Source organism: Macrotis lagotis, chromosome 4 (genome assembly GCF_037893015.1).
Source record: "Macrotis lagotis isolate mMagLag1 chromosome 4, bilby.v1.9.chrom.fasta, whole genome shotgun sequence".
In the NCBI taxonomy this organism is placed as follows: Eukaryota; Metazoa; Chordata; class Mammalia; order Peramelemorphia; family Peramelidae; genus Macrotis; species Macrotis lagotis.
The window spans coordinates 259600599-259627556 of NC_133661.1; the positions used below are offsets into that span (position 1 = coordinate 259600599).

At 38.6% G+C, this 26958-nt stretch overlaps 1 protein-coding gene across 2 annotated transcripts in view; it reads left to right on the forward strand.

Moving 5' to 3' along the window:
• Positions 1 to 557: 557 nt before the first annotated feature.
• NAA30 (N-alpha-acetyltransferase 30, NatC catalytic subunit) overlaps positions 558 to 26958 on the forward strand; it is a 58458-nt gene continuing 32057 nt past the window's right edge. The window contains exons 1-3 of one of the 2 annotated variants that reach the window (XM_074235892.1): positions 558 to 671; positions 21749 to 21811; positions 24064 to 24862. In XM_074235892.1, coding sequence (XP_074091993.1) covers positions 24065 to 24862 — 798 coding nt within the window. In that variant the 5' untranslated portion in view covers positions 558 to 671; positions 21749 to 21811; position 24064. Of the gene's footprint in view, positions 672 to 21748; positions 21812 to 23722; positions 23818 to 24063; positions 24863 to 26958 lie in introns of those variants that run through there. The other variant, XM_074235893.1, reaches the window with a different exon arrangement.

Sequence of the window (26958 nt, forward strand, 5' to 3'; positions counted from 1 at the left end):
ACTGGAATATATGTGATAGGAGGCTCCCTGCTGTTGTCAGGACCCAGAAAAATTGTGGAAAGAAGTCAAAATCAATAGCTGGGAATGTGGATTGTGAAACTGATTAAGCCGAATAAGGGTTGCATAAAAGGGAGAGGACTCAAAATCAGGAGGATCAGGGCAGCTAGCCCTGGAATCAAGAAGACCTGAGTTTAAATTTGACCTCTGATACTTAATTGCCTAACTGTATGACATTGGGCAAGTCACTTAACCCTGTTGCCATAAATAAATAATTTTTTTTTAAAAATCAGAAGGATCATAACAGTGTCCAAGGGGACTAAGGAGAGGTGCTGTTAGACTGCAGGAGTTGGGCACTGCCTAACCCAAGAGTTACCTCAATTTGCTATATTCAGTTCTTTTTCAGGAAAAAGAAATGGTTTGGGGTTTTGTTTATGTTGTAAATTCCTGATCATATTTAACTGGTCTTGCCCTTCTGATTCTTCTGAATTCACTTAGATACTAGAAGATTCTTATTGTTGCCATCCTTCTTGTTCTCCATGGCAACAATTGAAGTTCTAAGCAATAGGAGAAAATCAAAAATGAGCAAGCTAGGGTGCTTTGACCCCAGGCTAGTCCAGATGTTGAGGACAAACCACCAGAAAGGACTGTGGACTATGAAATTAGGATTAAAGGTAAATTAGTATTAATTATTAGGAAAAAAAGGAAAAGTTAGGAATTAGTGGGAATAAATAAATTGCCCAATAGCATTTGCTTCTTTTAAAAGTAGCTCTAAAGTAGCACCTTAAAAAAGAAAATTTTGTTTAATGTTTAATTTTTTTACTAAAGACTTTTTCTTTTTTAAAGAATAGGGACATATGTGGTTAAATCTAATAGATTAGAAGTGGGGATATAGCTGTGATTTTTTTTTTAACTGCTGGAATCCTATGATTTTGTTAGACTATTACTGGGAATGGCAGCAGCCCTAAATTGCAAAATCAGCAAAATCAGTTTGTGTTGGGGTTTGTTTGTTTGTTTTTTTGGTTCATCTGGGAAGAACCACTTGAGAATTGATTCTAGAAAAACAAAATTATAAAGTAACTTCTTATGAGAATAGTGTCCCCATTTCATGTAGGCTGGCCTGGTTTTTCTTTGTGGTGGAGGGGGAGAGACCATTCTTGAGATCAACATTGATTTGGTTTCCTTACTGCCTGAGGCATTACATATACTCAACCTATAAGGAGTAGTTGGCTGAAATTTTTCAGAATTCCCATCTGGGACACCTTTTGCACTAGAGCATTGCCAACTGATGGGCTGGAGAGGTCATTTTTTATTTGAATTTGAGTTAGGAATTTTGTCCTTTCAAATTCTAATATAAATAAAATTTTTGCATTTTATGACTGGGTGAGGATCTTATTGTATTCCCATTTTAGCTCTAGATCACTAGACTAATCTGAGATAGGACTAGCCCAGATTACAGTCAAAATGACAAGCATGAACTGATACTTCTGAGTAAACATTTGCTGAAATTAGTGGATCACTATTTGAATAGGTGACCTAGAAGAGAAAGAATAATAAAAAATTTATTTCTGATATTGTTTTCTCTTAATTATGTTATTGTGTCCTTAATGATTTTAAAAGAAACTTCTAATTTACTTTTTTTTTAAGATAGGAAAGGAGTAGTTACCCCAAATACAGAATCTACTGTATATTTTTTACTTTGGTTTAATCAATGAAATAATAATTCCTTCAAAATTTGGAGGTACAAAGATGTACTTGTAATTGAACTAAACCTGCCATTTCTCTTTGCTCTCAATTTTGAGGGCATAGTCAGCAAGTTGAAAACACGGTTCCACTTAATTGCTGGGAAATGAAAATCTAGTTAAAGATTAAGGATTAAGGTCTAAGAGTCTCCTGATCACTAGACCATGACTCTTCTTTTTTCTAGTTTACCCTTCTGTATAATTCTCTAAAATAATATCTACTCAGCATTAGACAAGATTTAAAGGATCTCTTCTGTGGCAGACTTATTTTCTCTTATTTCAGCTATGTCCAGCCTTAGTGCACTGAAAAAAACAGGCAACTCACCAAGGATACAAATGGAAGATAAATCCATTTCTTTCTAATATAAAAGAAAATAACTAAAAATCCATACTATTTATTTGTATTGATATTAACACTGAGCATTAGAAAGTCATTCTTTGTAAACTATTATATTGATAAAATATGTAGCAAAATAAATACTATCAATTGTCTCAACTATTTTTTTCTCACAAACATTAAATTCATTTGATTTAGAGGGAATTTTTTTGTTTGTCTGCAAACATATGATTATTGTGCAATATTGCCCTCTTGTGTTTTCTTTGGTTAAATCATGATTATTTTTCAAGTTCAGTACTGTGATTGTAATTTATTCAAATAATGTAAATTGAGAAAATTTAAATTCTTGACTCATAACTTAATATGACAAAGTACATTGGTTCATACTTTTAAAAATCACATATTTTCAAAATCACAAAATTCCAAAAAGATCTATTTTAGCATAATTTTATAGCATGTTACTCCTTTTTTAACTTTGTAAATATTAATAATGTCTGATGTTTGTGTTGTGCTTTATATTTTAAAAGTACTTTTTCATAATAACCCTGTGAGGAAGGCAGAACTGATAGCATCCTTTTTTGACTGAAGAATTGAGATTCAGAGAAATTAAGTGACTTACCTAAAGTCACATAGAAAACAAGTGACAGGGTTAGGTGGCACAGTGGAGAGAGCACTGGCCCTGAAGTCAGGAGTACCTGAATTCAAATGTGACCTCAGACACTTAATAATTACCTAGCTGTGTGGCCTTGGGCAAGCCACTTAACCCCATTGCCTTTCAAAAAGAAAAAAGAAAATAAATAACAAAATTAGAATAAGAATTCAGATCTTTAGTTGTAGTTCATTGCTCTATCCACCACACAAGGAACTAAAGTTAAGGGAAAAAATCCAAACAGACACATCTAGCAATACCATCTGTCATGTGTGTTTGTGCACATACGGATATAATCTATTTTTATATTATAATGCAACATATCTAGGACATGGCATCTATGAAGGTGTAAAACAAAAAGAGCCCAAGACATGGACTCTATATTAAAACAAGATTCCTTTCCTCAGCATATCCCTAAAGACCAATATAAGAGATAATAGGTTGGCCCCATGTAAGTAGGGCTTGTTTTGTTGAGAACTCTGAGGTAGTATTATCTTGAGTAAATCAACCTCACACCCCCATTAACACTGAAAGAAAGATGTCTCCTTTTTCCTTAAAAGGGTGAAACCTCTTTCCCAAAGTTCTTCCTACACCACAAAAAAAGTATCATCCATGGACAACACCTTATGCCAGCCATGCTCACTTATAACCTGACTCAGCTCCCAACTCTCCAGATGGTTACACATCCACTATAATTACCTTCTCTTGCTGGAGGTGCCTCCACCCACATGGCATCTTCCTCTCATTAGTTGGTGAGTTCCTCCCAATTGGATACCAGGCATTCTCACTTTAAAGCCTGCTCAGATCCAGAATCTCCAGATTTTTCTACCTTACTCATTCAGATATCTCTTCCCTTATTGCTGTAGCTTTACAAGCCCCATTTGGGTATTACCTTCACACTTTTGAATGGAAGTTCCTTGAAGCAAAGATTTTCTTTTTGCTTGCACAGTACTTGTATTCCCAGAATAGTGCTAGCACACAGTAATTGATTCATAAATGCTTTATTATTTATAATGTATCATTTATGATATTATATTTTTCATAATATATAAATTATATATAACTTATATAATCTAAAGTACAGTATAAGCTCTAACCCATTCTTTTAGGGTCAGACAAGACTACCTCTGCCAATTCAGTGTTCTAAGGTTCAAAGGTAGGTTTGGGGTATCTCTATCCTTTGCCATTGACTCCAGACTGCACAACCTTTTCCCCTTTATTCTAGGGGACCAATAACTAGAAGTCCAGTTCCATTTTACCAATTTACCAATTTTGGCAAAAGAGTATTTACTTCAAAGACATAGCAAGGGGGTGGCTAGGTGGCACAGTGGGGCGGCTAGGGGCACAGTGAATAGAGCACTGGCCTTGGAGTCAGGAGTACCTGGGTTCAAATACAACCTCAGACACTTAATAATTACCTAGCCATGTGGCCTTAGGCAAGCCACTTAACCCCATTGCCTTGAAAAATCTAAAAAAAAAAAAAAAAGACATAGAAAGAAAAAAATGTAAAACTATTTTTCTCCTTGAAGTCAAATGTCTTCCTATACTTCTATACTTTAGTGTGGGGAGAGGGGAGAGGATCAGTCCCAAAACAGTGCAGTTCCCCTATTAGAAGTAGTCCCAACAGGTTCATGTTCAGATGTGGCAGATGAATCTTTTTCTCTGCTATTCTTGGACTGGGTTCCTGTAGTTTCACTTTCCAAAAGTACTCTACTCCTCAAAGTATTGATGCTGTGATCCTTATAAAACCTAGACTGAAATTAATGGATGCTGAAGGGCCCCAGCTAAACTCCCAAGCTCCTGGGAGATCTCTGAACATTTTAAGCTTGAAAGGGGATAGGTTGTAGTTGCTGGGTTCCCCCAGGATTACTGAGGCCAAAGAATTGATGTTGGAAAGGCATTTTGAATGATTCCTTAGTCAGTCTATAGAGCCACTTCTTCAACATGTGTTCAGATAATAAAAATAACAAGGCAATGGGAATAAGTGACATGCCCAAGGTTACACAGCTAAGTAATAAGTGTCTGGGGCTGGATTTGAACACAGATCCTTCTGACTCCAGAGCTGGTGCTCTATCCACTGCACCACCTAGTTGTCCCTATAACTAGCTTTTTTATAGTGTGCCTACTATGTGAAAGCATTATGTTCCCACTATACAAATACTGTCTAATTTGATTCTCACCACAACCCTGGAAGCTGAGTTGTTATTCCTATTTTATAGCTAAGGCAACTGAGGCAAACAGAGGTTAAGGGGCTAGCCCAATGTCACCCAGCATGTAAGTATTTGAGGTCACATTTGAATTCAGATCTTCCTAACTCCAGGCCCAGCACTCTAACCATTTAGCCATCTAATTAACTAGAGGATCTCACTCTCTCGCTCTCTACTAATGCAATTCCTTCATTTAGGACCATAATCCTGGAAGCAGTCTCCTAGTCCTTCCATGTGAAGAGATGCTTTCTAATACTATCTCAGGTGATCCAGGTATGGCCATAGGCTGGGACCATGTACCCACATTACACTAAGATATAGGCAGACTCTAGATTTTGCATTTGTATTTGTCAGACATATGAACATGCAGAGGGATACAATCAGTTAGTAAACACTGTAAATATGCACTGGCTGCCTTTGGCTAAATCAGAAGCAAGGTGAGGATAGTCATGAGAATACCACAGATGAGCTAGGAATAAGGTGGCTTTGGGCTAATCACCTTAGAAGATAGGGAGAACAACAGCATTCAGCAAGTCCTAGCATGTCAAACCTCACCAATCAGTTGTCATTAATCTCTCACCCTAAATTCTAATTATCACTGTCCTGTATTAGCAGCCCACAAGAGTTCCAGAATATATGTGATGGCATAGAGAAATGCCTCACCAAGAGGTGAGCACCCCCCCCCCCCAACACTCCAACACAGTGTTTCTCTTAAGATGGAATTTTTTTCCAGGTTTTCCTTCCAAAAGTCTCAAAGATAAGTTCAAATGTATTCAGCAATTCAAACAGTTTGATTTCTTCATGGCAATAATCTCTGGGAAGTATGGCTTAGGAACCAAAAACATTCCATTCTACTTTTGAATAACTTGATTAGCAAGGTCTTCTGAAAAGTAAGCCTAATTTTGAGTTGTAGTTTTTCTAGTCCTTTCCTCTGAGGCCAAAGAAGGCAAATCTAATTGTTCTACTGGCTCCCTTCTTGAATATAGCTGTCATATCATCTCTATGTGTTGTTCTTCACGTGTTCATCTGATCCTTTAAAAATGGAATAAACTTTACCATCTTAGATACCCTTCTCTAGGTGTTCTATGACTTATTACTATGCTTCCGAAAATGATGGCCAAAACAAATCAAATACTATGACTAAGACTGAGTATATGATATTGTACTTTTCTTTATAAGACTTAAAATAATACTTGTTCTTTTGGCTGCTACATAAAAGTGCCAATTCACATTGAGCCTACAGTCCTCTAAAATTCACCCAGTTTTCTTTTTGACAAAGTGCTCTCTAACTGGATCCCCTCATCTTCTACTTGGGAAGTTGGTTTTAATCTAAATGTAAGAAATTTATAATCATTCATATAAGATTTTATCATACCAGATCTTTTTAGAGTCTTTCATTCAATTTTTAAATATTTTGTCCTACAAACTCGAGGAGCGTGTTATAGACAAGTCTTTACTCAGATCATTGAAAAAAAGTACAAAATGGCATGAGAACAAGCATGCATAAATGCTTGGAACCCTAGAACCCATCTTCCATCTTGAAAATGTACCACTAACAATTACTCTTGATTACAAGCATTAATCTAGTTCTGGATGCCCCTAATCATGGCAATGTCTAGCTTACATTTATCCATCAAATAACATGAGACTTTGTCAAATGCTTTGTTAGGATATATTGTGAATAAAATTTATTTTCAGCACTTTTGATTATCAATCTAGTAATTCTGTCAAAAAATAGAAATAAATGAGATTAGTTTGTTATACTGGTTCTTAGTGAACATTGCTTCTTTTTCCAGATATAAACAAGCCATCTTAATGACACATTTTAGAAGTTTGCTAAGAATAAAGACAAACTTTTTTTATTCAGAACAACCCTTTCCCTCTTCTAATCCTATGGCAGCTTTTCCATTTTTCATGATTAAAGATAACTGATTGTGACTTAGCAATAACCAGATCTTTTAGTACCTGAGAATGAATGTATTCCTCTGACTTGTTGTACCAGCTTCAAGCCTCAGTTGTGTCATAAAATATTAAGAAATATTAGTGTCTTGGTTTCAAGTTCTTTCTTTCTCTTGAATCAAAGACCTATTCAATCACCCTTGAATAAAAACCAATTTCAGGTGATGATGTTAATTCCCTAGAGACCAGATTGTATAGTTTGTCTTAAGATAGGTAACTGCTCTTGAATTTAAAAAGTTAAAGACAGATAGAGAAGAAACTTTCTCCAAGAATGAACCAGCATCAGTAAATCATTGTTCTGTTTGATAAATCAAAAATTCTATTCTATGTAACTTTATTTTGCTTTGTTATAAAATTTCATTTTTGTTTCAAAATTACTATAAAATATAGATTGGAAGTTGATTGGATAAAAAAAGATGTTCTGATTAGATGAAGGAATTTTGCTGAACTATACTTCTAAGTAGAAATGCTAATATATTAATATGTTGCTTTTGACAGATTTTCTTGATTGTTTTCTTCCATACTTAGGACCTAACCTCAAAAGGTATAGCAAAATGCTGACATTCTCCTGATTTATACTAGTTATCAATTTCTTATTGCCACATTTTTCTGTTTTCATGTTATAGATGATTTTACTTTGTAGAGAAAGCAGAAGCGTGATAATAGTCAAGCAAATCTGTCTTCTCCTCTAACTATTCACTCCATGCAGCAGTTCTGTTCCTTCTATAATCATCATCATTTTCCTAATATACATTTTTAAAAGAACCAATCTTTTCATTTTCTTTGATTTCCCTCAACAACCTCAGTGTATTCTGAAATTTGTGCACTTAACAATACAACAATAACATTGCCATACTCTTGTGGTTTTCCTCTGTGATGTTTTCTTTTTCTGTAGATGCCTTGTAAAAATCTAAATGTGTTGATGAGTTCATTGTTCATTTTCCTTTGACAATTCTTTGTTTCATGACAAGGATCTTTCTTTTTATGTCATCAGAATTTCATTTTTAAGAACTTCTCATCCCGTCTTGACCAACTACCCTTGTAGGATTTTAGTTCTTGAGAACCTACCTATTACTTTTTATAAGTCCTTTGAAATCTTTTCTCACCAAATGTATGGTGTATGACACCATACCCTGTTTTTCTCTTTTACAAATCCTAAAAGTACAGTGGTCAATTCCACATAAGTTTCCCATAATTTATGCATCCACATTTGATGCTTCCTTGTTAGAATAAGATTTTTTAAAAAATCAGATCTAGAATAGCAGTTCCTAAGTTGCTCAGAATTTTGAAAAATGAAATGATCATATAAGACAAGAAATTATTAACTTTTACTTTGGATAGAGAGAGAACGTACTAGCAGATTAGTGAGCTCTGCTATGTGTATGTATGAGATTTGTGAACTGTTTCCTAAAGTCCTTGTCTATTTCCTCTTTTTATCAAAGCAGTCTATAATCTACCCCAGTAATAATATTGATTATACTATTACATTTTGAACTTTACCCAAATGCTTTTTATCATCTCTTAGCTCTGCTAGATTTCCCCACATGAATTTATGGGTGACTCAATCAATCAAAAGCTTTACAATATGTTTGAAAAGTCTTTGGAAGCCATTTCCTGAAGTGAAATGATACCAACAGAAAGTCTATTCCAAATGGCTAAGGATTTCATCGTGCCCTTTGGGTCTGATAAAAACATTGAGTTAGCTGAAATCAGAGAATTCCAACCAGTAGTTAGCTAGGAGAGAAAGTGTTCCAGTAAAATCCCTGAAAAGTAACTGACCAGAGAGTGGGGTAGGAATGGGAGAGTGGAAGGAAGAGTTTCCAGCTTTGGCCTCAGCCAAATATCATTCCCTTCTCCCATACTTTTAACTGAGGTAGTCTTTGTGAATTTGGTGAATAGTTGAATGGCATTGGACTTTCCATCCTCCCATTGTTGTTTTAGTGGTATTCCTAGATCAACTGATGGTAGGGTCTGCACTGGAAGCAAAGGACAGACTGGCACAGATTCATCATGCTTAAGGGACTTCTTGAGCTCCCCATAAATAAATAGGATAAAAACATTTATGTAACAATTAGGAACTTTATCCCTTTGCCACATGTGCATTCTAACATTTTAACCCAATCTCCCATAGACTCTGTATATATTTCTTGGAGACTGTATCACAGATTTTTGAATAGATATTTTATATCAATTATCCTTACTGCTGTTGTTGCTTAGTCAATTAGTCATGTCCAATACTTCATGACACTATTTGAGGTTTTCTTGGCAAAGATACTGGGATGGTTTGCCAGTTTCCTTCTTCAGGTCTTTTGACAGAAGAGAAAACTGAGGCAAATAGAGTTAAGTGAATTATCCAGGGTCACAGTGTCTGAAATCATATTTGAACTCAGGTCCTCATGACTTAAGCCCACATTCTAGCCACCGAGCCACCAAGTTGCCACCTAACTGTCCTTACTGTATCCCCTTAATAAATATCCTTTCCTAAAAAATACTTATGGCTAGCTAAATGATTCTCAAATGATAATCTTGTATATTGATGGAGGCTTGAATTTTCTTATTCTTTTTTGTGACATGGTAATTCCATTCAATAAGCACTTTATTAAATGCCTACTGCGTATCATCATCTGATGTTTTGGGCGAGTGGTAGCATTGCCTTTGTATTTCCCAGGGTCTTGCATCTAGCACAGTGCTAACAAACCACAGTTACCTACTAAAAGCTTTTGAACTGAACTGTTAGGAAATAAAATAAAAGAGTTCTATAAGGGTACAATGACAACAGAACTGTGAAAAATGAATCATTCAATCAAGCAAACAATGTAAGTGATTCAGCTAAATGTATGTGGAATCAGAATACCGATGTCTACCACTTAGAAACTGAACTTATTACCTGTGTGACCATTGACAAGTCAACTAACTCATCTGGAATTCAGTTCTATAAAATTGATTTTAGTTTAGATGACCTCAAAGGTCCCTTAAGCTCTAAATCTATGATCCTATATGCCAAATAACATTGTGTAGTTATTTTCTTTGTGTATTTGTTTTGGTTGTATAGGTTTTTTGTTTAGTTATTTTGTCAATTGATCCAGATTTGTTTAACTTTTTTTAAGGTTTTTTTGTAAGGCAAATGGGGTTAAGTAGCTTGCCCAAGGCCACACAGCTAGGTAATTATTAAGTGTCTGAGGCCAGCCTTGAACTCAGGTACTCCTGATTCCAGGGCCATGCTCTATCCATTGCACCACCTAGCCTCCCCTAGTTTAACTTTTGATGGAACCTTCAAGTTGGAGAGGGTAATATGCATTAGGAAATGATTCTATAAAATCAATTAAGAAAGGTATTCCCTATATTTATGGCTATGACAATTTGTCACTTCATTCTTTGTAGAGAATTCTTTGCATTGACTTAGAATTATAAATTTAAAAATACTCCGGGGTTGTTGGTCATGGTGATAGCATTTTGTTGACTTCCAAATGAGAAAACAGAAAACCTTGAATAGTATTTTAAAAAACTGTCTTGATTTAGAATGTACAAAAGGGATGAAGTTCTAAAGCAGTATTTCTAACCTTACAAGAAGACAGAGGACATATTTTTTTTTAACAAAACAAAAATTATTAAGAGGGTTAATACCCAAGATAAGTAAAGAACTAGCAAGAGAACACCTTGCTGCCCTTGACAAAATCCAATCACTTGCCATAAATGAACTATATTCTCGAGTTTTGAAAAATCTAACCTGATATGATCATTGAACCAGTGGGAGTGATATCTGAAACATAACAAGTAGCAAAATTGGAGCTAATTGGTAGCTATTATAGCTATCACAATACTGAAGAATAGAAAAGTTGTCCTAGTTTTCCAAAAAGGGAAGAGAATATAACCGGCAATCTAAATAACAAGATTGACTTCCAATTTCTGGGGAAATTTTAGAATGTATCATTAAGATATGGTTTATGTACTTCTAGAAAAGAAAGTAGTGGTTACAAGGAACCAAAAGGTATCAAGAATGGGTCATATCAGACTAACTGCATTTCCTTTTTTAAGCAGGATGAATACACTAGTCAATAAAGGGAATTCTGTAGTGTGAAATCACAGAAGAAATGAAAGATTAATGTAGCCACTAGGTGTCTCTGTGGAAGATAAAGTTTGACTGAACCCAGAGCCCTTTCTAATCTTCAGTTTTCTTCTCTCTGCATAAGTCTGACTGCTTAACTTAGCAGCAAGTAGCAACATACTGCTACAACAAGTTAATTTTAGTCTACTGGGATATAAGTGACCCAGATGTCCATGTAATTGCTTTCTTTTGCTACTTTGGGGAACTTTTTTTAAAATGCAGATTATTAATAAAAATTGCATTTAGTTTTAATCTCCCAGATCAGAATTGAAGTCTAATCACTAGGATAAGGCTCCCTGAATTTTTTTAATAATGATGTGAAGTTAGGTAAGTTAATTACTGGTTTCCTCTTTTACTTACTGCAAATGCATGTACACATGCACACACATAGGTATCTAATAAATATATGTGTATACTTGTTATGCATATATATAAATATATACATATTTATATATGTAAGAAAATATATGTATGTGTATATATGTATTTAAGTTCTTGAAGCATAGGAATTTGTAATTAACCATAGATTTTTTTTATATAGTGTAAAACAAGATAAGATACAGCTTTAGATAAAGAAACAGGAATGAGGAGGACAATTTGGAGAAATGAAAAAAAAAAGTTGTGTATTCTTTTAAAAGGGGAAATTGCGTCCTTTCATATCTGCTCAAGTTCTTTTACTCTGTCAAATAAAGGCTTTGACCTGAAACCCAGTTCATGGTTCCAGGGTAACTTCTTCAAGATACCTGCTGGTAGGGACAGCTAGGTGGTGTAGTGGATAAAGCACCAGCCTTGGAGTCCGGAATACCTGGGTTCAAATCCAGTCTCAGACACTTAATAATTACCTACCTGTGGCCTTGGGCAAGCAACTTAACCCTGTTTGCCTTGCAAAAATCTAAAAAAAAAAAAAGATACCTACTGGGAAACCATGGTGTTCTATGTTGTTATCGAAATCTGAATTATCTTTCCCTTACTGATTCTGTTTACCATTTTTTAAAACTACCAGTAATGACTCAAGCAAGTTCAAAAGTTAAAGGAAAGTTCAAATCTCTCTCACAGTTGGGGGCAATGGCTTTCTTTGAATTAAAAATCCCATAATGTTAACTATGACTCAAATTCCTAATATGTTCAGAGAGAAGACAGTAAGCCAGTATGGCTTGAATTTATGTTCCACTTGAAGAAGTGGTCAGCGAGAAGTATGAAATAGAGTACTTACTACGAAATAAGTTTGGGTGGGGCAGCTAGGTGGCAAAGAGCATCAGCCCTGGGGTCAGGAGGACCTGAGTTCAAATTCATCCTCAGACACTTAATTACATAGTTGTGTGGGCTTGGGCAAGTCTCCATTTGCCCCATTGCCCTGCAAAAAATAAAAAACAAAAAGTAAAAAACTGGAAAAATTAGGGTATTCCATGAGGCAGGCTCTCTCTCTCTCTCTCTCTCTCTCCCCCTCTCTCTCTCTGACACACACACACACACACACACACACACACACACACACACACACACACACACACACACACTGCATCCACCATCTCTCTTCCCCCTCTCTTTTTCCCTTTCTTGATATCTATGACTCTCTCTGTCTCTCTCACACACCAATTCCATAGGCCTCTATGTTGATAACTCCTGTTTCCAGCCCCGCCCCCCAAACATCAGTCTGAACTCTTCAGCTGTCTATTAGATACCTTTATGGAGGCAACTGGGGTTATGTGGTAGTAAGTATCTGAGGCTGAATCTGAACTCAGTTTCTCCTGGCTCCAGAACTCATATTCTATCCACTATACCACCTAGCTACCCTCTAAAAGATATTGCAAACTGAATATCCCAGAGTCATCACCAACTCAACATGTCCAAAACAGACCTCATTTTCTTTTCTCCTAACAACATGCCTCTTCCAAACTTCGTTATTTGCTTTGAAGGCATTACAATTCAGCAAATGTCCCAAATTTATAACCATGGCATTATCTTCAACTCCTTATTCAATTCCTCATATATCCAGTCAGTTATCAAATCTTTCCATTTCTACCTCAAGAATATCTCTTATATCCAATTACTTATATCACTACTCATCTAGATTATTACAACAGCCTCCTGATTGGCATCCTTCCCTCAAGTCTTTTCCCATTTCAGTCCATCCTCCATTACCCTGACAAAATAAATTCCCTTAAGACCAGACAGTGACTTTAGTTATTCAACAACATCCAATGACTTCCTGTTGTTTTCAGAATCAAATGTAAATTCCTCTCTTTCATTTTTAAAGCCCTTTATGTCCTGGATCCAACCTCTTTGTGACTTCATCCATTATTATTCTTCCTCTTGTACTCTTCAGCACAGCCCAATTGGCCTTCTATCTGTATACTTTGGATATCAGGATACTCTATTTATCTCTGTGCCTTTAGACTAGCTGTTCCCCTACCTGGATCACATACCACTTCTGGTGTGGAATCATTTCCCTCCTCATTCTCCCTGATGGAAAGACTTTCTTCCATTATGACACAGCTCAAAAAGCCTAGATGAAGCTTTCCCTAATTCTTCAATTACCAGTGCCTTTGCTTGCAAACTACCTTGTATTTTTTTATATTTATTCTATACCAACTTATATGAATCTTTGGTGTTTTCTCAATTAGAATATAAGATCCTTGTGAGCAGAAAGTGTTTTGCTCATTATTACCTCCAGCTCCTACATTGGCTTGGCACATGGAGTCATTTAATAAATATTTGTGGATTGATTGACTAAAAGGAAAGCAAGGACCAGATTGTGAAAAGCAATATTACTTAGAAGCAATAGGAAACCACTCAAGATTTTGAGTAACAGGGTGACAATATGTGTATTAGAAATATTTTGGCAGCTATATGGTAAGTGGACTAGAAAGGCAAGAGAATGAAAGGAGACTGAGCAATTATTCATTGCAATAATGTAGGCAAAGGGTTTTAAAGTCTTAAATTGGGGTATTAGCTATATGAATGTACAAATATGGAAGGGTAAATATGGAAAACTGCTATATATCAAGTCTTAGGGCTATATTATTTAAAAATTATTACTGTATTTTATACTTTAACCCTGGAATGCTGAGATTTTTTTAGTGCTAACAATTGATTTGTAAGTTAAACAATTGTTTTAAGTAACAATAATTATAAGACTGAAGCTTTTTCTGGAATGAACAAGCTTGCATTAAAATAATTAACTAAGCAGGAGGAAAATCACAATCTTGTAGCTCTTATACATAGGTATATAGTAAACTAGACTTCTATTTCTTGGGATGGGGGTAGAGAATTGCTAGGGATAAGAATAATCCCCAGGATGCTGATATGGGGACACAAGTTTCCTCCTGAAAGCTGTTCTATAGATAGCTATTACTATTTTCTTATTTCCTGGACCTTCCCTTCTAGGCTTTCCCCAATCCTACCTCCTTCACTCCCACAGTCCCACTTTGTGACACCTTTCTCCTCAGATCCGCCTTCTAGATTTTTATCTTCATCTTGTCTCTTCCATGGAGTGATGGCTACTGACTTCACCTATAACTTTTCTGTTACCACAACCCTCTCAACACAAATTAATTCCAAGACCTTCCCCACTCCCAAGCAAGAATTCCTATTTAATTGTATTCTAGAGATATATAAATATCTATGAATAAATGTGGATATTTGCAGTCATTCTGTCACCAGATGAAGAGGGGTAATCAATATTGTGTGGTGTCTTCTAAAATCTCAAAGGGAAGATTCAAAATATAAATGTGCCACAAGAAAGTCTTGTTTGCATACTTTTCCCATAGACTTTCAAGATTTAAGATAGTAAGGACAACATATGGTATTTGGTTAAGTTTTACACAACTCATATTTCATGCAATCTATACCTTTAACCAATCTCTACCCCTATAATCTGACAAAATATAAAATTAAAAACTTTTACAATTTCACCTCAAGTAATTCAAATGTAAGAACTAACGAAGCAATAATGAAAATAATAATAATAATTGATATTTACACAAGTAATTAAAGACTTAAAAAAACTTTTGGCAGATGATATACCAAAAGGTGAAAGGTAAAGATTTGCAGCAAAGAATAAATTAACTTCTGAATATAATCTTATGGGGAGAGGCAGGGAGAAATTAGACCTTTAATTGAATAGAAAACTTTCAAACATTCTTAAAGAAAAGGTCACAGTTTAGGGATAGCTAGGTGGTGCAATGGATAGAGCATCTGACCTGTAGTCAGGGGGACCTGAGTTCAAATCCTACCTTAGACCCTTAATAATTACCTATCTGTGTTATCCTGGGCAAGTTACCTAACCCCACTGCCATGCAAAAAACAAAAAAAAAGTCACAGCTGAATAGAAATTTTGAAATAAAATCATAGAATTGAAGAGAAACCTAGAAAGAAATTGGAAGGAGTTAAATGAGTTAAATGATAACCACTACAAGGAGGGGAGGTAGCTGACATTCATACTCAATGCAGTTTTATTGGAATGAAATTAGGTATTGATAGATTATTGAACAGTTAATAAAAGGAAGTCTAATCAGCTCCAACATGACAAGGACATACAACAAGGATAGGTAATCTTTAGCTTCTATAAAAGCAGCCTCCTTCAATATCCATATGGAAACACATCTAGTCAACAGAGCAGGATATGGTGAGTTGTGTAGTGTTCTGGCACCCAATAAATTGAAAGAATCCTAATTCCACATAGTTGGGAATGTGTATGCTCCTAGTTGAACAAAAAGGTCACATCAACATAGCCAGAAATAACTAGGAAGTGTTTTAAGGAAGGCACAGATTACACCTGCCTAACCATGTTGCAGGGGAGAAAAAGGAACTTTTGTAGACACTGAATCTATCACATATTACCCTGATCCATGGTGGCAAGGAGCTAAGGTTCTTCAGAGACCTCCCCCCCATTTAAATGTTTTCTGTGCTTTTACTGAATAATCTTTCTGTCACAGACAGGATTGCTTCTCCCCCTCCTCCCTCCCCAAGTCACTATAAATAAAAATAAAACAATGTCAATAAGTCAAAAATCTTAATATTTTTAAACCCCATTCAAAAGAACTGAATCTCAGATCTCAATGATATGATCCATATTGGGGGTAATGCTAAAGTCTTCACAGTTCAGTCTCTTATAGCAAATGTGTGATAATGAGCTAGAATGGCAGCAGGAATATCAAGAACATAGAACAGATGATACCACCTCCAGCATAGTCACAGATTCTTCCCCTGAGGTGATGATGAGAAGGGATAACTCCAGAAACATCAAAGTGACCAAACAAATGATGACTTATAGCATACTTTTATCACAAGTCAGGATCATCTATAGTAGCATAACTAAGATCATAAAAGCCTTTTGCATGCAACCTGTGTTTGAATCGAAGTTAATACCAAGGTTCTCCCAACCACTCAGAATTCCCTGACTCCTTCCTCTCTGAGAGTCGTATTTAGAGAATAATATAAATTTTTTGCCTCCTTAGCAGCCCCTGTGGAAGGACTTCCACAGGGGTTAAAGGACTCCCCTTCCTATATATCCAAGGACTCAGAATTACTACAGAGTTATATAGCTCCCTCTTTTTTTTTTTTTTGGCAAGGCAATGGGGTTAAGTGGCTTGCCCAAGGTCACATAACTAGGTAATTATTAAGTGTCTGAGGCCAGATTTGAACTTAGGTACTCCTGACTCCAGGGCCGGTGCTCTATTCACTGCACCACTTCATTGTACCACCTCGCTGCCCCCCCCCTTTTTAAAAAAAGTACATATATATATATATATATATATATATATATATATACACACACACACACACACATATATTTATGATAGTTATAGAATCACAATTTAATTTCCCCCCATGCTATTAAAAACCAGAATGTCTCCTGATAATGTTATCCATTTTGTCCCCTAACTCCTTTCAGGGAGAGTTCTTTGAAATATTACAGAGGAAAGGACGCCTATCAATTTAAGGGAACATAAGCAATTTCTCCAGGGTTTAGAGTGCTTTCTAAGGGGGGCATGAAACTTGATGCTAGGGTGACTTTGTGCTAGGTAAAGATTAAGGAAAAAGTTAGAGAGGGTTCACCAGAACTGCTTCCAAAAACCAATCCATCATAATTAGATAAATGTTCCTGAGGCCTTGATCTCAAAATTCATTGGACTGGAGAGTCCTCCTTGTTCCTGTGGCATCACTGATTTGATTCTGTGAGGCTGGACACATGACATGATCAGTCAGATGCATGATTATACAGTTATTGATCAGTAGGAGCAAATCTTTTGCCTTGAAAAAGGAAAATGCCATTTTGCCAGTTGGAGACAAATGAAAGCCACTTGGGTTAGATATGTGCTCTAACTCACAAGTACAGGTCAGCAGGAACAGTGGCCTTATTCTTACCAAAGGGGAATTATATGGTCCTGTCTCTAGCACAATGATGCTATACCACTTCTCTGTCCGTATTGGCAAAGGATCCACCCTCTCCCCCCAACCTCTGCTGTATTTGTAATAACTCCAAGCTGATTGTTTAGCTTAGGCTATCTTTGATGGGTGCTGATATGTTACAATGGGAGGCACTGGAAGAATTCTTCCATCGATCCTGACCCCAAAAGTGAAGACCTTTGATTACTTAGTCCTGCTCTGCAGATTCTAGACTTGGCCAGAAACATGTCCACTGCTCAGGAATCTGTGTGGATGAAGATCTTTGTCCCCTCACTCCAGGCTCTCTCACATGCCATCCATTTAGGCTTGGAACTCAGCCCACTGAGAAGACTTGCCAGGGCCCTAATTCCCTAGGGTATCTCTTGTTCCCATATTAGTGGCTAGTGAAGTCTAATTTTATATACCTATCTCATAACAGATGGAACCGTCAGTAAACCAGCAAAATGGCATTCCAAAGGATCCATGTCTTTCTTGGGGGCCTACTGGGCTAGTGAAAAGAGGAAGGGTTTCAAAATTGGAGGCTTCAATCTCTGGAATAGCCAACACCTGTTTGTGAAGGGCACCAGCACCAGAGGGACATAAGCAAGTGTGATTTCTAATGAACCATTTCCATTTAACAATAATCTCCCATGGCATTCCATTTTTGTTTGAAGAGACCATCTTGAATCACCAAATCCATAACAGGCAATACTGGACCTTATTTGTATGACCTTGCACCATTTGCTCAGTAGAAAATAGAATTTATATTGAGCAAGCAACAGTTTTTAAAAAATAGTTAATTTGTTTTAATCATCCAAAATCCACCTTCCCATTCTCCCACCTGAACTATATCTCCACCTCAATAAACTGAGAACACAAAGAAAAATAAAACCCATTAGAAGCATGCATAGCAATTCAAAGTATGTTTCCAAATTGGGACATTTGTCCCACATTTGGGACATTCCACGTCCCCAAAAATATTTTTGTCTCATTCTGAATTCTTAGTCCTTCACCTATCAGGAGCTGAGTAATATATTTCATCATTAGTCCTCTGGAATGCTGTTTGGTCATTATGCTGGTAAGAGTTCAGCACAATAGTAGTCTATCACATTTCTAAATTATATTATATTATGTATTATATATATTATATTAAACTTATGCATCCATTCCTCAATATAAGAGTTTTCCCTCAGATTACCATTCTTTTGCCACTTCAAAAAGAGCTATGGGGCAGCTAGTGAATAAAGCACCGATCCTGGAGTCAGGAGGACCTAAGTTCAAATCCAGCCTCAGACACTTAATAATTACCTAGCTGTGTGGTTGTGGGTTAGTCACTTAATCCCACTGCCTTGCAAAAACTTAAAATAAAAAGAGCTATAAATTTTTTTTGTTTATCCTTAGTTTTGCTTAGGACTAATTCCTTTCTCAATTTACCTCTCATTACCCTTCCCCCTTCTTTTCTTTTCTATTTCCCAGTTGAGTGACAAGTATTACGTGCACACACATATAGATATTATACATAATATAGATATGTTATAGATAATTTTATAGTATCTGTATTTGTGTTTCTGTGTGTGTGTGTGTGTGTGTGTGTGTGTGTGTGTGTGTGCATTCTGATTTCTTTTGACCAGTTCAGATGAAAGTGAGGGTCCAAGGGTTAGCCACACCTTCCACTCCCTCCTCTTTCTTTGTACAGGTGTCTACTTGTGCACCCTGATTAGGCAATTTTCACTAAACTACCTTTCCCTACACCTTACCCAAAATATTGTTCTTTCCTCTTTCCAATTTTTCTCTAAAATTGTATATCAAGACATAACAGAACCGCTCCCAGACTTATCTTAATGGACTCCCTTTGAGAATTCTGATGATAATAATATTGGTTCAGAGGGGACACACACACACACACACACACACACACACATAATCTTTCCATATTTAAATTCATTGTTCATAAACAGTTACATTTTTACATTTCTCCTCACTCCTGTGGCTGAACTTCAAAGTTTCTATGTAGCTTTGAGTAGACATGCACAAAAGTCTTCTATTTCATTTAAGATTCATTCATACCTCTCCCCTCCCTCCCCTCCCCATTCTTTCTTCTGATTGCCTGAAGTGTTTTTTCTTTGTCCTGAAAGTTCTGGATTTTGACTATAATATGTTGGGAAAATTTATGAAGTGACTTTCTGATCTTTCTAATTCTACTTTTCCTTTTTGGTTTTGAAATTTGATCAGTTTTATGAATATCTAGCCTCTTTTATTTTTTTATATGTTTATTTTTGTCATACATTCAGATTGTCCAATGAATCTTTTTTTTTTGTTTTTTGTTTTTTTTTGTTTTTTTTCAAGGCAAATGGGGTTAAGTGGCTTGCCCAAGGCCACACAGCTAGGTAATTATTGTCTGAGACCGAATTTGAACCCAGGTACTCCTGACTCCAAGGCCGGTGCTTTATCCACTACGCCACCTAGCTGCCCCCCAATGAATCTTAAATTTGTTCCCCTTGATCTTTTTTTTTTCCCATGTCAGTTGTTTTTGCTATGAAATAAATACCATACATTTTCTTCTATTTTTTCAACTTTTTGATTTTATTTTAATATCTCTTGTTGCCTCATGGAGGCATTGGTTTCACTTTAATTTTCTGGAAGCTTGTTGCTTGGGCAAAATTTTGAACCTCCTTCCAATTCTTCTGTATCATAAATTTCTTTTCCATTTTTCCCCCCTAGTGCTCTCATTTCATTTATAAAACATATTCCTTGTCTCTCTGAGGCATTGTTTATAGATATTTTTGAGTAATTTCCTCTTCATTTGTGTCTGTGCATCCCTGTCACTGAATGAAGTCTTTATGGTATCCATATGTCCATTCTTCTAGCCTCCTTCTTTACTTTGGACTTCATGTTAAGGATACACTCTGTTACATTTTTAGAAGAAAGATCTAAGGTGGTCCTGTTGCTCCTTTCTTGGGGTATTAAGTGTAGGATTTTTTCCAGGATCTCAGGGGCAGACTGGGAATGTGCAAGTTTTCAGTGCTTCCAAAGCCAAGAAAGTCTGATTGCTGGCCTCTTATCTGACCTCTGCATATTCCTAACCTGAGTTCAACTGTGTTCAAGAGTAGATTGCTTCTGGATTGCACCTCTTATCATTCAGCTGGAAAGTTCTGTGACAGAACTTTAGGTTGCTATTTGTTTTCTAATTATTGCTCTTCAGTCTGGACAAAGCTAGGAACCTAAGCTGAGTCTGGGGCCTGGACCTCAATGTTGTTGCTCTTTCAGGCTTCTAAATGTTCTCTTTTCTCCAGGACCTCCCTACCTGGAAACTACTCCCAGCCTAGGTTCCTTACTCACTCCACCCTGAATCTGTGACTCAGAAATGAGTAGTGGATAATAACAAAGGTGCCAACTGGCACTTCTCCCCATTAAGGTGACCTGGTATGGGTGTGTTGCTGTCCTAGTAGGAGTCTGGAATCTCCTATAACCCTGGTGTACATTTCCTCCCTGGGCACTGTAGTGTAATTAAAAGTAGGACATTTTTTTTTCTCTGAGGCTCTGCTTGGGATTACTCTCTTCAAGATTTACCCCTAGGATGATTTTCAGAACAAGTTATTTCTTCTTTGTATATGGCACTTTCTTTGTTTGGCTCAAATCATGGGTTTTAGTGAATGGGTTGAGTAAAACATACTTGAGTAAAAGTCAGATCCTGTACTTTGAACCTGAGGATAAGGCCCCAACTTCCTGGATGCTGCCAGATGCCACTGTGAATGAATCTGGCCTCAGATACTTATTAGCTGTGTGACCTTAGGGAAGTCATTTAACTTCTGCTTCATGTTCCTCAGTTGTGAAATGGGGATATTAAAGCACCTACTTTGAAGGGCCATAGTGAAGATCAAATAAAATAATATTTTTTAAATGCTTATTATAGTGCCTTGTACACAAATGCTTATTCCCTTTCCCTACTCCCTACTTACAGCCAGGATTCTGTCTACCACCCTCCCCCTCCCTGACCAAGGCTATGTCCATCCCTTCATTGGGGTCTTTCTACCTCTTAGGGGCACATTGGATTGTTGGAAGATTTTAGACATGCTGGTCTTTGATATTTTGCCCCAAAAATTTATGCCATTTTTTAGAACTTTACTATGGAGGATCTGAGTTCTAGGTCCTGTCATGCAGCTATCTTTCCTAGCTCTTTTTCTACTTCACTTTGCCTTTGTATGTTTCTAGACAGAAGAGGGTTAAATGTCCAAATGTATGGATTAGGAGCAGAATCCTTTAAAAAAAGTCACTTTTATTATATATCATTCTAACTCTGCCAATGTGTTTGATGACTTGATATCTGACTCTAGTAAATCACACAACCTATTTGCATTACAGACCTGAGCTTTGGGGGAAGCAGACTGGTTGGAGGAGAAAAGACTAAGGAATCCTCTACACCAAGTAAGTCTGAGTTGCCAGTCAATTCCACTGAACTCCAGTAGAAGTATCCCAGTAGTTCCTAAGCAAACAGTATGTATGTGTGTGTTGGGGGGAGACAGTAGGATTGGATCATGGTAACTCTTTCCTCCACTAGTGGTGAGAACCATTTCATTACCAGAAGAGCTGGAGGGCCTAGTAGATCAATGCAACATTGTTATCTTTCATTCTAAACAGAAACAAAATATTTTGTTTAACTTTCAGTCACCAGCAACAGGTGGACAAGTAAAGGACCATTTTTGAGTTTGCATTTTACCACATTCCTTGTTTTAATGAATAATCTGGAGCATTTTCAATTGGAGCTAAGCTTTTAACTGTGTGCAAAGTGTTCCTGTATTCATACAATTCCCTAAAGAATGAAATTAAAATTTAAAGTAAATATTAGCCAATAGTCCTCTCCATCATGCAAAACTAGCAAATTTAGCACTATCTAAAGAACCTAAGAATGGTCTGATGCTTCAAGTCAAAATAAAACTTTCCATAAAGTTCTTACTCACATTAAACGTGTAGTTTCATTAATATTTCATGATTCAAAATGTAATTACTCAGATTTGTACTCTAAGACAACCATTCTCAGTGTTACATTTCCTGTACGACTATCACCTAAATAGCATTATTGCTGAAAGAAGTTGAGATCAAAAAGGCTTGAAATCTGATTTTAATGTATTTGAGATAAAAAATGAGCCAAGTAGATCAAAACATCAAGAGATCTTTTAGAATGTAGAGGCAACTTTCCAAGCTTGTTTTGTTGTGGTCTTTTTTGCCAGGATTTTATCGGAAATTTTTGTTCAATATGCATTCATGATGTTGATCTACAATTCTTTTTCTTGCTTTTTGTTCTTCCGTGAAAGTTTTAGGATTGTATTTGTCTACTGAATATAATAGTGCTTCCCTCCCCCTTCCCCGAATGTTTAAGAATAATTTGTCGTTGTTCATTAAGCTTAATAAGAATTCACCTGTAAATACACCTGGCCTTACCCTTCCCTCCTAGTTGCAAGTGTTTTTAATTTCATCTCTTTTATATTCTCGTATGTAATAGGATTGCCCTGTAGTTTGTATATTTTGTATGAATTGTATGTAGATACACTTATTTTAGTGATCTGATTTTTAACTTTTAGAAGTAAAAAAACAGTATTACTTAAAACTTTAGTCTTTTTTGCAAACGCAATGCCAATGGGTGGGGGTAGGAGCCTTTCCCTTTACATAAAATTTAGGCTATTTGTGTCATTCAAAAGCAAATAGCTGCGGAACAAACGTTTCAAGCTTAAGCCTTGAGGACTCAGGGGTTCCGAACCCCGAAGCAGGAAATCCCCAGCTCCCTCCTGGCTCAGCGGGAGATGTGGACTTTCTCCTTTGGTCCCCCCGGTGCTACTACCGAAACGGACGTGTTCAAAAGCACGTGTTCAAGGGCTGAGGGCAGCGACTTAAAATGAATGAGTGTGGGGGCGGCTGGAGGGAAGCGCCGGGGCCGAGAGGCCCGGGCCCCGCAGCGCAGGAGGGCCCCGGAGTTCCCCGGAGCCCGGCGTGCCGGGGGCGGGGGCGGCCCCGGGAAGGAGGGCCGGGCCGGGGAAGCGCAGGCCGGCGCGCCTCGGCCCGGGCTGGGCCAGGAGCCCGGAGCGGAGGGCCGGGCCGGGCCGGGCCGGACCACGGACGCCCCGGGGGGGGGGGGGGCCTGGCCGGCGCGGCGGGGCCCGGGGGCGGGGAGGGGGCAGGGCCCCGCGCGGCCCAGGTGGGTCCGTCCTCCCGCTCCTCCTCGCTTTCCTCTTGAGCGTTCGGGAAGCCGCTAGGCAGGGAAGTGTCGTAAAGCCGGGGACAGGAAACTTTACCGGGGCTAACAGCGACGGCGCTTTACGGCAGGGGAGGCTGAGTGAAAAAACTCGGCGGCGGCGGCGGCCGAGCAGGAGGCGGCGGCGCGGCCCAGGCGGCGGCGGCGGAGCGGGCGCGGCAGCGGCGGCGGGGACTGGTGTGGGGTCAGTGGCGGAGGCGCAGGGGGGCGGCGGGCCCGGCCTGGGCGCTGGGGAGGCGCCGGCGGAGGCTGCCGCCGCCGGGCAGCTGGGCGGCGCTGTGAGAGGGCAGGCGGGGGGCAGGCCCCGGGGGCTGGGGGCAGCGGCCCGGGGGGCCGGCCCGGCTTTGTTCCCCTCCCCTCGCCCCGTCCCCCTCTCCCGGAGCCGCGGCCCGGGCTCATGGGCGCCTTTCTCGGTCTGTGTCGCTTCTAGGATGGCGGAGAGACCGCCCGGGCCTAGCAGCCTCCTGCCTCCGCCGCCACCGGCAGCGGCCGAGCCGCGCCGCCCCTTCCCCGCGGGGGCCGCCCCGGCCTGCTGCAGCGAGGACGAAGAGGACGACGAGGAGCGCCGGGCGGGCGGCGGCGGCCGGGGCCGGGGCCGCGGCCGGGCCGGCGAGGCGGCCGCCTCCCAGGGGCTCCCGCGGCTCCACTGCCCGCAGACCCCGCCGCCGCCGCCGCAGCCGGAGCAGCAGCAGCTCAACGGGCTCATCAGCCCCGAGCTGAGGCACCTGCGGGCAGCCGCCGCCCTCAAGAGCAAGATCGCGGGCGCCGCCGACCCCACCTCGGGCCCCGCCGTCGACGGCCCCCCGCGGGCCGCCGCAGCCGGCAGAGCGGGGCAGCCCCCCAGGGAGAGAACCCCTCACACGCTCCCCAATAATGCGAGAACTGCGCCCCCACACCCCGCAGCGCCGGCCGCGGCCGCCGCCGCAGCGGCCGCCGCCGCCGGCCTGGCCTCGGCCCGCAACGGACTGGCTGCTGGGACTGAGCAAGAGGAGGAGGAAGACGAGTCGCTGCTGCTGCTCTCCTCCTCCCTGACAGCTGTCTGCAGCTTAACAACCTCCTCTGACAGGGAGGCAGAACCCGAGGAGGATCGGACGATACGATATGTCCGATACGAATCCGAGCTACAAATGCCCGATATCATGAGACTGATCACCAAAGATCTGTCTGAACCCTACTCCATTTATACCTATAGATATTTTATCCACAACTGGCCACAGCTATGCTTCTTGGTAAGTGGGTGAAAGGAGAAAAGGGAGTGACCCCCCTCTGAGGATCCAGATCATGCCGGGGAGGGAATGTGTGTGGCAAGCTGACACAATTCCTAAACCCCTGCTTTTCCTAGTACGGAATGTGGTGGAAAGTAGATGTATACACACAGTTATTTGAAGATTTTTTTTTAAAAAACTGTTTAAAGGTAAGAAATCATGGCTAGGGTCAACTGTATTGATGTAATGGAAGTTTAATGGGAAGGGATTGGAGGTTTTGTGTCATGTATCATTTTTAACCCTAGTCTTGAGAGGATCAGCCATCATCATCCAAACACTTGACAGTCATTAACTTTGAAGGCGATTCTACTCAGATACTTTCAGTGGAGAAGTATATCCAAAAATGATTGTAGTGCCAGTAGAGGAATGAAAGACACGTTTTGATGAGCATGATTGTCTATAACGATATGGCTAAATGGAAGCATTAAATCTTACAGATTCTGTAATCAGAAGTTTTTTGTTTGTTTTTTTAAACTTTAGGACAGTTACCACCCTCAGGTGGCCCGGTTTTGGGCACTTGTGTAGGATGTAGAAAATCAGGTGTGAAATTGTTAATTTAATTTTACTTAAGTTGAGAATGGGCAGACACAAAAAAATAAGGGCTGCTCTGTGTTCCCCCTACATCTGGTTAAAAATGCTGAATTTTACGTTAGCAAAATTTCTAGTTGGTAGTGAGAGTGTATAAATTGAATGAGGGTTTTTTTTTTAATTCATTCACAGTTAGCAAGCAGTTTTTATAAAAGAAATATTCCACAGGTCACAATGATACCTAATAAATAAACTGAACGACAAATGAACTTAGGTGACTTTTATTGTGTAAATACTAAAATTATTTGTTGGTCCCATAAAAATCAGTAAAAAAAAGAAGTGTTACACCCCCCAAATTCTTAGAACTATTTAATGATTTTGTAAGGGAAAACTAGCAACTACATTAGCACTGGGTTTTTTTCCCCCAGTTTAATATAGTATCAGTAATGTATCCAAACCATTTTCTATTAGTTTAAAAGTTAATTACTTTTGTTACAAGTGGTCTATCCTTAAAGTACTTTTCACACAGGTGTTTTAGTCTGAGAAAAGGACTTGATAATTGTGATTAACAGTGCCATTTTTCAGTCTGTTCTTACATAGACCTGTGATTGTAGTGGTTTCTTTTACTTTATGCTTAATCTGCCATTACTATAAAAAGTGAATTTCACTGGACTTTTTAGGATTCCAAATTGATAAACTGAGAGGGAATTACTGTTTAAGAAATAGTAATTTAATTTGGACTTTTAACCATGGTTTTCTAGCTTTGTTAAGAACACTTGATGTAACCTTTTTTTTAAATTCCTGTAAAAACATTGATTAAATTGCAAGGTTAACTAAATAACCTTGTCCCTTGTGGCGAGCTAGATTTTTAATGGAAATACCATAACTTTAGACACTTAAACATTTTGTGTTCTCTTCTCCATAGACTGTACAGTCTTTTCCATAGGCGAGATTTTTTTTGTGATAGTTAGATATTGAAGAAGACATTGTTCATGATTTTTATAAGGTCTTTGTTTTTCCTGCTGATGTTCAGGACCTAAGGCTTACTATAATAAATTTGGGATTTCCTTAGGCATGATTTGTGCTTGTACATCTTTTTAGGCAGTGAAGATTAGTGTCCATTTGGAGCTTGTTCCTTTACTGGGAGATCTTAAAATTTAGATTTTCCATTAAGAACTAGAACTGTTAAAAATAAATGCAAAATTTTACATAGTTATAGGGTCCAGGAGTTACTAGAAACTTGAGATTATCTACATTAACCTATTTATTTAACCACAGATTTGGAAACTGAAACCCATGGAGTTTGTGGCTTGACTAAGATCACATGGTAGCAACCCAAGACTTTTGATACCAGACTGATGCTACATTTCATAATGATACTTTAGATTCAAGAACAGGGAAAAAAGTGAATTAGAAAGAACACTAGATGTGGAATCACAGAATCCTTATTGGTTGACCCTTTAGAATCTGTCTCATCCAAGTGATGCCTATACAGGAATCTTCCCAACAGCAAACTCATCAGCTCTTCTAAT